The sequence below is a fragment of the Phacochoerus africanus genome, chromosome 14, assembly GCF_016906955.1.
Source record: "Phacochoerus africanus isolate WHEZ1 chromosome 14, ROS_Pafr_v1, whole genome shotgun sequence".
NCBI lineage: Eukaryota > Metazoa > Chordata > Mammalia > Artiodactyla > Suidae > Phacochoerus > Phacochoerus africanus.
Genome location: NC_062557.1, coordinates 39443779 through 39455470, shown reverse-complemented (window position 1 = coordinate 39455470; position 11692 = coordinate 39443779). Strand labels below are relative to the sequence as shown.

At 40.4% G+C, this 11692-nt stretch overlaps 1 protein-coding gene across 4 annotated transcripts in view; it reads left to right on the top strand.

The window, feature by feature from the left end:
* Positions 1-1577: 1577 nt before the first annotated feature.
* TAF15 (TATA-box binding protein associated factor 15) overlaps positions 1578-11692 on the top strand; it is a 37401-nt gene continuing 27286 nt past the window's right edge. For 3 of the 4 annotated variants that reach the window (XM_047756550.1, XM_047756549.1, XM_047756548.1), the window contains exons 1-5: positions 1578-1709; positions 9298-9337; positions 11086-11137; positions 11223-11307; positions 11391-11493. In XM_047756550.1, the coding sequence (XP_047612506.1) occupies positions 1703-1709; positions 9298-9337; positions 11086-11137; positions 11223-11307; positions 11391-11493 (287 nt within the window). In that variant the 5' untranslated portion in view covers positions 1578-1702. Of the gene's footprint in view, positions 1710-2093; positions 2195-9297; positions 9338-11085; positions 11138-11222; positions 11308-11390; positions 11494-11692 lie in introns of all 4 variants that reach the window. The other variant, XM_047756552.1, reaches the window with a different exon arrangement.

The following is an 11692-nucleotide window of genomic DNA, read 5'->3' as shown; positions in this document are numbered from 1 at the left end:
GCTCAGTGGGTTAAGGATCCGGCATTGCCCTGAGCTGTGGTGTAGGTCCAAGATTCGGCTCTGATCTGGCGTTGCTGTGGCTGTGGTGTAGGCTGGCGGCTGTAGCTCCAATTAGACCCCTAGCCGGGGAACCTCCTTACGCTGCAGTTGCAGCCCTAAAAAGACCAAAAAATAAAAAATAAAATAAAAATATTTTGTTTAAAGATAAAATAATCTGGCAGGCGGTACCCACTGCCTTCAAGATAAAATACAAACTCTAATGTACTTTATAAGGTCTCATCTATTTAATACCCTTTTCTGTCCTCATCTACTACTTTCCCCTGGTGAGTAAACTCCAAACATATTGAATTATTTGTTTTTTTATCTATTCGAATGCACTTTTCCCCTCTTTTTTTTTTTTTTTGGTCTTTTTAGGGCCGCACCTGGGGCATATGGGGGCTCCTAGGCTAGGGGTCCAATCAGAGCTGTAGCCGAAGGCCTATGCCATAGCTACAGCATTGGGGGATCCGAGCTGCGTCTGCGACCTACACCGCCGCTCATGGCAACACTGGATCCTTTAACCCACTGAGCGAGGCCAGGGATCGAACCCATGTCCTCATGGATGCTAGTCCGTTCCTTAACCACTGAGCCACGACGGGGACCCCCTCCCCCCAATTCTTTATTAGGTCAACTTCTGCTCATTCCTATGGTTTGGCTCATACGTCACGTCGCCCTCGGGGAAGATGCCCTTGTGTGTCCTCTGAGCTTTCATAGCTTCAACTCAAACTTGAGCCAGAGCCCTCTCTAGACAGTACAGCAGAACGTATAGACCCACAGGCAGTGTTATATGGATTCGAATTCCATTTATTCGTTGTGCGACCTAGGGCAAGTGAATTCTGCCTTCTCATTTGTAACGTGGGACTAATATTTCATCATTTTGTTGTGAGAATTAAATGAGATGATGCAAGGTGCCTAACAATTAGAATTAGTATTACCTCAGCGCTGAATACTAAAGCTCGATCTCTCGTCCTAATACATCCTCAGGGTTCAGTTTGTACGTGATTTCATTTTAAGGCACACGTTTGTTCCAGTATCACTTTGCAGACTATCTGCTATTTGACAAGGTAGTTAAAAAAAACCAGGAGGTGACCTGGTCCGGTAGTCTGTCACCATTTTTCGGTACGGGAGTTTACTAACTCCCAACGCCCCCGCTGGCTCAAGCCGTCTGCAGCCCAAGCGGAACGAACAAGGGCATACCATTCGAAATTTCAGCGAAAGAACTGTCTTTTCTAACCATTTAACCTGCGTTTATAAGGCTTCTCTTCTTTCGCTTCCTAACCTCGATTTCTTACAGATCCAATGAAGTGAGAAATAGGACCGTAATCAGGAAGGAGCGCGTAAGTTCAGATTCCTCCCCCATCCAGATCGCGGCAATGGTACTTCCTCTCCTCAATTCCCTCTCAATAATGGTACCGTCCGCGTAGGGGAGAACGGGGGGTGATTCCGAAGTCCCCCAGGTTCGGAAGCTGGTCCTATTACAGAGCTACCCCTCGAGCCTTGGTGCTGTGGTACCGCCCACTTCCCTCTGATTGGCTGCAGAGACCCCGCAGTCGGGCCCAGCCCTCCGCGCCGCCCTCAGTAGAGCTCCGGCCGCCGCGCCGCCAGGCTTTCGTATTCCTTGTTCTCCGCGGGCTGTGGGGGCTCCGCGCCGCGGCCGTTAGTCATGTCTGGTAGGTGACTCCTTCAGCGAGCAGCGGCAGCGGCGAGAAGGGGCCCGGCGGGGTTGGGCCGTCTTCCCGCCCACCGGAGGGCCCCGAGGGAAAGCCTCCGGCCCTGAGGGAGGCTGGGGTGGGGGGGCGGACGCGGCCGCCGCCATGTTGGACTGGAGGGACGCACGCTCCCAACGCTCTCCGTTTCCAGATCCCGGCGGGAGCGCTTCGAGCCTCCGGTCTTTTGGCCCCTTTCTTGGAACCTGAGGCCACTTGCCGCTCCCGGGGGAGGGTGTGTGGAATTGGGGGGCGGAGGCCTCTACGCCATCGCAGGGGCGGGGGGAGCCTGTGATTAGAGCATCAGCCGGAGAGAATCGGTGCTTCTGGTTCTCCGCTCCGCCTCAGATCTTTCAGCGAGGCCTCGGGCCAGTCATCTCGCCGCCTCGTCCCTCAGTTTCCCCATCCGTGAAGTGGAGCTGGGCCTTCCTGACTCACCCATTCATCAGGTGGGGGCCTTGACGCTTTGGGAGCCCTTTTAAAGGACGTTGCCTGACACGAAATCCTACATGTCGTCATTCCCTCTGCAGCAGCCTCCCCGATTCGAGTTAGGGGTGTTTGCGTATAATTTCAGCTTCCTCCTCACCCTCCTCTGTCATCTCCCCTTTTCAGTTTATCTCCTGCACGAGCTTAAAAGTGAGCCTTGTTTATTGATAGGCTGCAGTAAGTACATGTGGCATTTACGTTAAAACATATCGACCAAAAGAACGACGGTCTTCCACGAAGCACTTAAATTGATAGAGGCCACCCCGGTTGTGTGGAAGAGAAAAAGAGGCCTTGGTCTCATCAGGACAGCCCGTTTAGATCCTGCTAAAGCAGAATATAAAGTCAGGGACATGGATCTGCTCTTGATTTAGCAGATTGACCTAGCTGCCACACGAGGTCCTCTGTTTTTGGGTACATCACAGGCTGCAAGGAAAGACCCAAGTCTCCACTTGCTAGAAACCATCATGAGTGTTACATGACCATTTTTCAAGTGGGAAAGGAAAATACATTCCTGAAAGCCATATGGTTAGGATGAAAATGTCTGCTGGCAAAGTATTTTACACTTGAATGGGAGAACCTGTTGGTACTAAAAACGAAACAACACTCCCCCGCCCCCATTGAGAAGGAGAGAAAAAGCCAGCAGCAGGCAGAGAGGAGACCGAATGGACCAGAATGGTTGGACAGGGGAGTGATAAACATTCCTTAGGTTAACATCGATGTTAAGCCAGAATATTGATCTTTTGAGGGAAGGGGCATTTACCTGATCAAACAGGCTGTTCATTGCACAGAATTTCTCTCTTGCTTCTTTTTATTTAATTCTTACTCAAGCAAGAAATAATTTCTTACCCCAAAGTAGACATTGGTACATATTTTACCAGACACATAATTGGGAGTGAAGCCTGGTAAAGCTCCACGTGAGTACACAGAGGTGCACTCTCAGGAGGGTATGTAACCCATGCATGGCTTAAAAAAATAATAGATCCTCCTGTCCTTTTGGAGAAATTTACTCTTTCAGTGGATATAGTGCTCATTTAGAACGGTTGACCTGTTGATTTTTAACATAGTTATTGGTTTAAAGCAATGGCTTATTTTTATAGGACCATGTAGTGTCTCTGGAAAATTAAATTTTAGACGTGTACCATTTGTAAAATCCAGGATTTTCAGTGTGTTATAGGAGTGTGTGAGCTGGTTAACCCATTATTATGGATCTTCAAATTACTGAGATACCAAATAAATGTCATTTTGTAATTTGAGTTTTTTAAATATTGAGATTGACTTTCTTGTCAAAAAGAACTATTTAATAATTGCTTGTTTATACATTAAGTCAATTAAAGCTAGAATCTTTTTAAGTTCTACTTAGTGTTTTTATGTACTATTTATACATTTTGTAATTTGTATATAAAAATAACTTTTGACTTTGTATAAAAATAGAATTGATGCTTTGACTTGTTCTTGATGAATATTTAACTTAATAAATTTAACAGAGCAGACTCCCCCCAAACAACTAATGGCATTAAGTCCTTTAAACCTTCCAAACCACACTCCAGATGCCCAACAGGACAGACTTGTAAATCTCATAAAAGGTAGATGCTTATACAATTAATCAATAAATCAGAATTGTAAATATTGTCGATCATCACACTCTCAGACAAGTGTGAATTGTCTGACGCTTTTGAAGTTACAGTCAAATCTAGTATTATACATTTAAAATTTACAAAGTCAAGATACTTCTCTTTTTGGCAATATGGCAGACCAAGATAACTTGCAAATCTTCTGTCCACAAGCACCTAGAAATGCAGCAACTTGTGTAAAATAAAAAGCAAGCCCCTGCTGCCAGAAATGAAGTAGAAGCCAGCATGGTAGGCATAGAACTAACTTGCTTGCCCTGGAAAGGAGGATGTAGGTCTCATTATTTGGAGACATGGAGTTTATTGTCCAAGTAACTGTCCAAGTAACTAAGGGCAGGAGATGAAGCCTTGAAACCATTAGGGCCATGTAATGGGATCTGAGACTGTTATATTAAACCTGGATGTTTAAAGGACTATATCTTCAGTGAAAGAATGAACTAGGAAAAAACTTTTATACCAGTGTAAGAAATAAAAAGCCTGGGCTCTGAGTGAGAAAAAAAAGTCTTTTCCTAAGAACTTGTAACCTGGGACTTGGACTTCATACAGTTTGGGTGTGTATTTAGACTAGTTATGGGGTCCAGAAAACTTTAGCTAAGAAATTAACATAAAAATTGGTTCTGGGAGTTCCTGATGTGGCACAGTGTGTTAAGGATTCAGAGCTGTCTGCAGTGGCTTGGGTTGCTGCCGAGGTGTGGGTTTGATCCCTGGCCCGGCGCAGTGGGTCAAGGGTCCAGGGTTGCCCTGGCTGTGGTGTAGTCGCAGCTGTGGTTCAGATTCACTGCTTGGTCCGGGAACTTCCAAATGCTAGGGTGTGGCCAAAAAGAAAAATTGTTTCTGGATTGGCAGTAACCTTGGGGTTCCTGGTAGAGACAAATGAAAAACCTTTTCTGAGGAAATTTCAGAGGTTACGAATCTTAGAGGAAAAAACAAGCCTCACAAAAGATAAGTTCATAGTAAAACATTGCAGAATTCTGGGAATCAAAATGAGAGTGACAAATAGCTTTTGAACCTCCAGTGGTCTGAAAGCAAGTATTTTTTATGTTTAAAATTATTAAAAACCAGAGTTCCTGTTGTGGTGCAGGGGAAACGAATCCGACTAGGAACCATGAGGTTGTGGGTTCGATCCCTGGCCTCATTCAGTGGGTTAAAGATCTGTCCTTGCCGTGAGCTGTGGTATAGGTCACAGATGCCGCTGGGATCCTATGTTGCTGTGGCTGTGGTGTAGGCCAGCAGCAACAAACAGCTTGGATTGGACCCCTAGCCTGGGAACCTCCATATGCTGCAGGTGCGGCCCTAAAAGGACCAAAAAAAAAAAAAAAAATTATTTCAACACCAAGACATGGAAAAAGGTTACATAGATTTGAAAAAGAACCAAGTGTAACTTCTAGAAATGGAAAAACGTGGCTAAGTTGAAAGGGAGCTAGACCTAGCAGAAGAAATAGTGAGGTAGAAAATAGATACCATGATTACCCAGAATTCAGTTCAAAATGATAAAGATGAAAAGAGGTTAAGAACCATGGGAAATAGATTTTTGAAGCCTTGTCATACATCTAGTAAAAGTTCATGACAGAGAAAATGGTGAAGAATCCAGTAGTTGAGAATTTTCCAAAATTGGTGGATTAAGAAGCAGTCTCAAACAGACATAAAAATCACTTTGTACCTAGTTGCATGAATCTGAAACTGCAGATACACCAGTGACAAACCTATCAAAAACAGGGAAATGATAAGATTAGTAGACTTAAAAATGTTAAGATGCTAAATAATGAAATGATCCTTGGAATTTAGAGGAAAATAAACTTTGAATTCTTTTTTTTTTTTTGTCTTTTTGCCTTTTCTAGGGCTGCTCCTGCGGCATATGTAGATTCCCAGGCTAGGGGTCCAATTGGAGCTGTAGCCTCCAGCCTACACCAGAGCTACAGCAACGCGGGATCCGAGCCGCGTCTGCAGCCTACACCACAGCTCATGGCAACGCCGGATCCTTAACCCACTGAGCAAGGCCAGGGACTGAACCTACAACTTCATGGTTCCTAGTCGGATTCGTTAACCACTGCGCCACTACGGGAACTCCTAAACTTTGAATTCTTTACTGAAATAAAAGACTAAGAATAAGGGAGGGAGTTCTTTGTGGTGCAGTGAGTTAAGAATCTGGCGTTGTCACTGCAGCGGCTTGGGTTGCTGCTGTGGCACAGTTTTGATGTCTGGCCTGGGAACATCCACATACCATGGGCACTGCCAAAAAATAAAAAAAAATAAGAAATAAATCTGGAAGGGAAGAGTAAGATATAAAAAATGTTAGGGGAAGCAAATGCAGTAAATAAAAGGTGTTGACTAGAACCTTGAAGGTTAAAATGATTACATTTAGAGTTTTATTTTTAAAGCAAAAGAGATTTATTAAGCCGAGGGCCATGGGCTGTACATTTAAAGTTTGAAAGTAAAATAATAGGTGAAAACTGTGATTGGCATTATAGCATCGAGGTTCCTATATTTCTAGTTGAAGTGGTTGAAGATTATTTTGAACTTTGTCAAGAATGTATGTTAAAAACAATCTTTAAATTATGAGTGGTAACTTATTAAAAGAACAGAATTTGAACATCAGACTTCTAAAGCAGTAGGGGGGAAAGTAAAGAAAATCCAATAGAAGGAAGTAAAGGAGTTGGGGGGGTAAAGACCCTAGTAAGTGGAGTCCAGTATAGGCTGGTAGGAATAAATAAAAAGAGTAGTAAAAATAGGAAAAAATCAGTTGAGAGACAAAGGTTGAAAGGTTTTCACATGGGAAAAAAATGATCTAGATACATGTTTTCAGAAATAACACACCTGGAGTTCCCTGGTGGCTCAGTGGCTTAAGGATCTGGTATTGTTGTTGCTGTGGCTGGGATTGCTGCTGTGGCTTGGGTTCATTCCCTTGCCTGAGAACTTCCACATGCCATGGGTGTGACAAAAAAAAAAAAGATAACCTAAAACATCAGAATAGGAAGTGTTTATAAAGTTGGGCAAATAGCCAAAAGGAGGATTGTTTAGTTGTGTTACTAGTCAAAATAAAATTTGGACATTTTTATGGTAGTCTTCATGTAGTGTTAAAAAGTTGACCAGGAAGCTGTAAATCTGTACTGTTATGTGCCTCAAAATGTAGAAAGCAAAAAACCACTCAATTGTAAGAAATTGATGAATACAGTCAAACAGGGAATTTTTAAAAATTTAAACATACCTCTCTGTGTAATTAATACATTAGGTAGACCAAATGTTAGTAAGGATATGAATGATAGAAGTAAGAAGTATTTTGTAGCTTTAGAATTCCTTCAACATTTGGAAAATGCAAGTTCTTTTCAAGCACAGAGGGGACATTTATGCAAATAAGTGTTTACCAAGGGGAAAAACAAAACAAAACAAAAACAGCAAACACACAGAAGATACCTTTTCTGTCTGCAATGAAATTTAATTATAAAACAAACAGTATCAAAACCCTATACATTTGGAAGGAAAAGCACTTTTAAATAATTCATGGGTCCAGATACAAGACTCAAGTGTCAAGTACTCATAATGAGTGGTTTGGAATGCCATGAATAACATTCATAAACTGATTTTCTCTGGTGAATATAAAACATCTGCACTTTCTCAATCAGGTGTACTAAGGGCTAGTCTTGCTGTTTAGTAGGCTTATTTCTCTATTGTGAAGTTTAAAGTTGGCAAGCTAAAGAAGTCAGATTTACAGTTTCAGAGAACTGAAGTGACTGGGTTAAGAGCTCTAATATGTAATAGATTTAAGCGAGGGTCACATGATGTATGTGCTGTGTACTTCTGTAATTCTGCCTGCGCCAAAAGGAAGTACAATAAATCTTGGACTCCACTCAGTCAGCAGTTCGAGAACCTTTGGATATAATTTAACCTAAAGCCTCATGCATCCCCAGGGTATCCTAAGTTTTACTCATATACCCCTCCTCACTGTAATCCTTTGTTGGTTGAAACTAAACTTCCTTTGCCATTTGACAGATGCATTATGATCCAATTAGGTTCTGTGTCCTTTTCATATTTTTCTTATTTAGTTTTTAGCTATACATCTAGTCATTTTATTATCAGATGCTGTCATTTATAATTTTTTCTTTTTAATCTCAGGTAGCCTTATGTCCACATTCATAAAAGAGACTTTCATTCAGTATTTTAATAATTAAGGATTACAATAAATTCTTGTTCAGTCTAATAAGAGATATCTACTGCAGAAAAGTGGCAAAGTTGATATCACCCACAGCCAGTGGCAGTGTTTTCATACTGCAGCTTTATATGAATTGAATGAAAAAGTCACTGATTTGACTTGATTTTTGGCAGAACTATTCAACAACAGTTGGTTTTGTTTCAGATCAGGTGAGGTTGAGCCTAAGAGCAGTTTGAGGCTGAGAGTCATTTAAAATTTTTTTAACAATTGAAAGAGTATTTATTTCATGTGATACTCATCACTAATAAACTTAGCTCATTCATTTGACTCTGATGAGAAGCTTAAAGGATAGAGCCTCTTCAAAAATTGTTTTGAAATAACTGACATTTGGAAGTATTGAGAAAAGTTCAAAGGTCAAACTCTTTGCTTTCTTTTCCCTTGACATATATTACTCAACTCATGCCTTCCTTAATAGTTTGTATTGCCAGAAAGGAAGCTAGAAGTGGGTATTACTGAGTTAGTATACCAGTCGGCCCAGTCTCTGAAAGTTTGGTAAACTAACTTAGCTGTGTTTTCCAAGTCTTGGGAGTTCTTTACGTTGCTGCTGACAGTCAAAGCAATCCAGTCCAATAAAAGGGAATGTTGTATATGTTGGGCTAGCAGAAATAAGAAGTAAATGTAATCTTGAAGTTTATCTTATTCTCCCCTTTTTGATCCTGATTAGTTTGTGTGTGTGTGTGTGTGTGCGCGCGTGTGCGCGCGCTTTTTAGGTCCACACCTGCGGCATATGGAAGTTCCCAGGCTAGTGGTCAAATTGGAGCTGCAGTTGCCGGCCTACACCATAGCCGCAGCAACGCCAGCTCCTTAACCCACTGAGCAAGGCCAGGGATTGAAACCGGATCTTCATGGATACTAGTTGAGCCACAATGGAACTCCTGGTCTTGATGAGGTGTCACAGATGTCTTTTTGTATATAAAGCTAATATAGCTTGAGCTTTTGAGTTTTTGTTAAAAGGATGAGTTTTTCCCTGATTGTTTTTCATTTGTTCACTGGTTCTTGTGGCCATCAGAACATGTTTGTAGAGTAGCTGTTTGCAAAGATGTAGTTACTGTAGAGAGCAAATACTCGTGGTACAGGTTTTCCTTGCACAGTATTTTTGACTTCTAATTTTTCTTTCTGTAGTTACTTTTGATGACATTTTCTTACTACATTTCATCTGTAAGAGCTAAAGTCAGCCTTTGAGGGAAGCCTAATTTTAAATAAGATTAAAAATTCTTTTTATGTGTTTTAGATTCTGGAAGTTACGGTCAATCTGGGGGTGAGCAGCAAAGGTAAAGTATATATACATTTTAGTAATGCCGTGAATGAGTAGAACTGAGAGCAAAAGATAAAAAGTCAGATTTTCCTCTTGAGATTTGGAATCTTGACATCTTAAAAAAGTTTAAGTATTAGCTTGTCCAGGGGAAAGAGTTGGCCTGTGTATGTAAGTGCTGCGAAATATTTCTTTTTTATATTTCTTTTTTTAAAAGGCTGTTTGAATCAGTAAATATAGATGTTGCCTAGAGATTAAAATATATCTCATTGGTATTGTAAAGATTGTTTCCTTTAGGAAAGTTTTTAAAAGAAACAGGTATTAAAAGGATGTAAGTAGTTGAACTGTAACAGCTTCTTAAAAAAAGCATTTTATTTTTTTAATTGTATGTAATATGCTAATACGTTTTTCCTGGAGTGGATTTTTTTGAAGCACTACGATAGAAGTGTTTAGCTTTTTTTTTAAAGATTCCTTAACCATGTTCACAATAAAAAAGTGTACTTTTATGTGAATATGTACAATGCATTAGCATTTTCTTGGTTATTAGAAATAAAGCCTTCAACTTATAACTGTAAATATTTTGCAGTTAAGTGTGAGATATTCAGAAGAGCCTCTCAGATATTTTATGTAATCAAGTTTTAAGCCTTATGTAAAAAACTGATTTGACTTTTTTATTTTCATAGGGTAGACCCTCATAGTAAGACAACTAACAAATGTTTATTCAATGAAATATAGTAAAGAAATTCTGGTAGAATTTGATAGCTCTAAAATAAGATTTTTTGGCATTTTTTTTTTCCTTCGGCATATATTCAGAAGGTTTGTTTCTGACCTAGGCTTATATGCTATAAAATTAAAGAAACTTAAAATATGAGGAAGCTTCATTTATTTCATTCAGTCAGCAAACTGTATGCTAGGCTATGCTGTGACACTAGTGATACACTTTTATTCTACGATAGTACTCTGAAGACTTACATGCCTCTAATTACTGAGGCACTACAATTGGCCATTTAGTGCCACACTTTGCCTTTTTTAGGATGTCAAAGGCAAATTTAAGGCAAATGGTAGGAAGAAATTAATCAGTCAGAGTGTAGCTAAATTGATTAAAGCTCTAATTGAAAGAGTCATTATTTTTCTGCTTCAGGTATTTATTAATGGGTTTTGGTCCCAGGTGGTTGCTCCCCTCCGCCACTCTCTCCACCCCTTTAAACATAATTCTCTGGGATTTTCTAACTCTGGTGAAGTTTTGTTTATTTGTGGAAGATTGTCAAAGCAAAACTTTTTTCTTTTCTTTTTTTTTTTTTTGCTTTTTAGGACCACACCTGAGGCATATGGAGGTTCCCAGGCTAGGGGTCCAGTTGGAGCCAGTGCCATAGCCATAGCAACATCAGATCCAAGCCGTGTCTGTGACCTACACCATAGCTCATGGCAGTATCAGATCCTCAACCCACTGATCGAGGCCAGGGTTCTAACCCTCAACCTCATGATTCCTAGTGGGATTCGTTTCCACTGCACCACGACGGGAACTCCCAAAGGGAAACTCTTGGTGTTTGTTTGGCATTTAAGAAGTCTGGGAATGACTTCATTTATATCTTTGACAGCCTTTCACTTTAGACTCTGAGAGATTGGCAGATTGAAAATTTCTCACAGATCGAAAATTTCTCAGGAAAGAAGCCTGTATTTAAGTTGAAAGTTGAAAATGAAGATAGAGGTCTTTAAACTTTTTAATTCTAGCACACTTCTTTGAAGTAGTACGTTTTTCTTTTACAGTTATTCTTCCTATGGAAATCAAGGCAACCAAGGTTATGGACAAGCACCACAAGTAGGTTAAATATAAATTGAGTTCTTTATAAATAGTTAGTTTTATCTTAAGTATATAATGACACTTGTATTTACCTAAATTTCAGGGCTATTCTGGCTATGGGCAGACTACTGATTCTTCGTATGGGCAGAACTATGGCGGCTACTCCAGTTACGGACAAAGCCAATCAGGTTGGATTGATGTGTTAAATTTGCTATTTTAGAAATTAAAAAATCAGAGCCTTTTCTAAATGGTATATCCATCCAATTTTTAGGTTATTCGCAGCCCTACGGTGGTTATGAGAATCAAAAGCAGAGCTCATATGGCCAGCCATCCTATAATAACCAGGGACAGCAAAACACGGAATCATCAGGAGGGTAAGGAAACAGTAAAAGTATTAAGGTTGTGTTGGGCAATGGAAATAACACTTTGGGTATTAAAACAGGTTTCACTAACAAAGTCCTAGTTTAAAATTTTTTTTTTTTTTTCAGAAAAGTGTTGATGGAGTATGAATTTCAGAATTCAGTGTTATAAAGAATGTGGACAGGAATTCCCATCGTGGTTCAGTGGTTAACA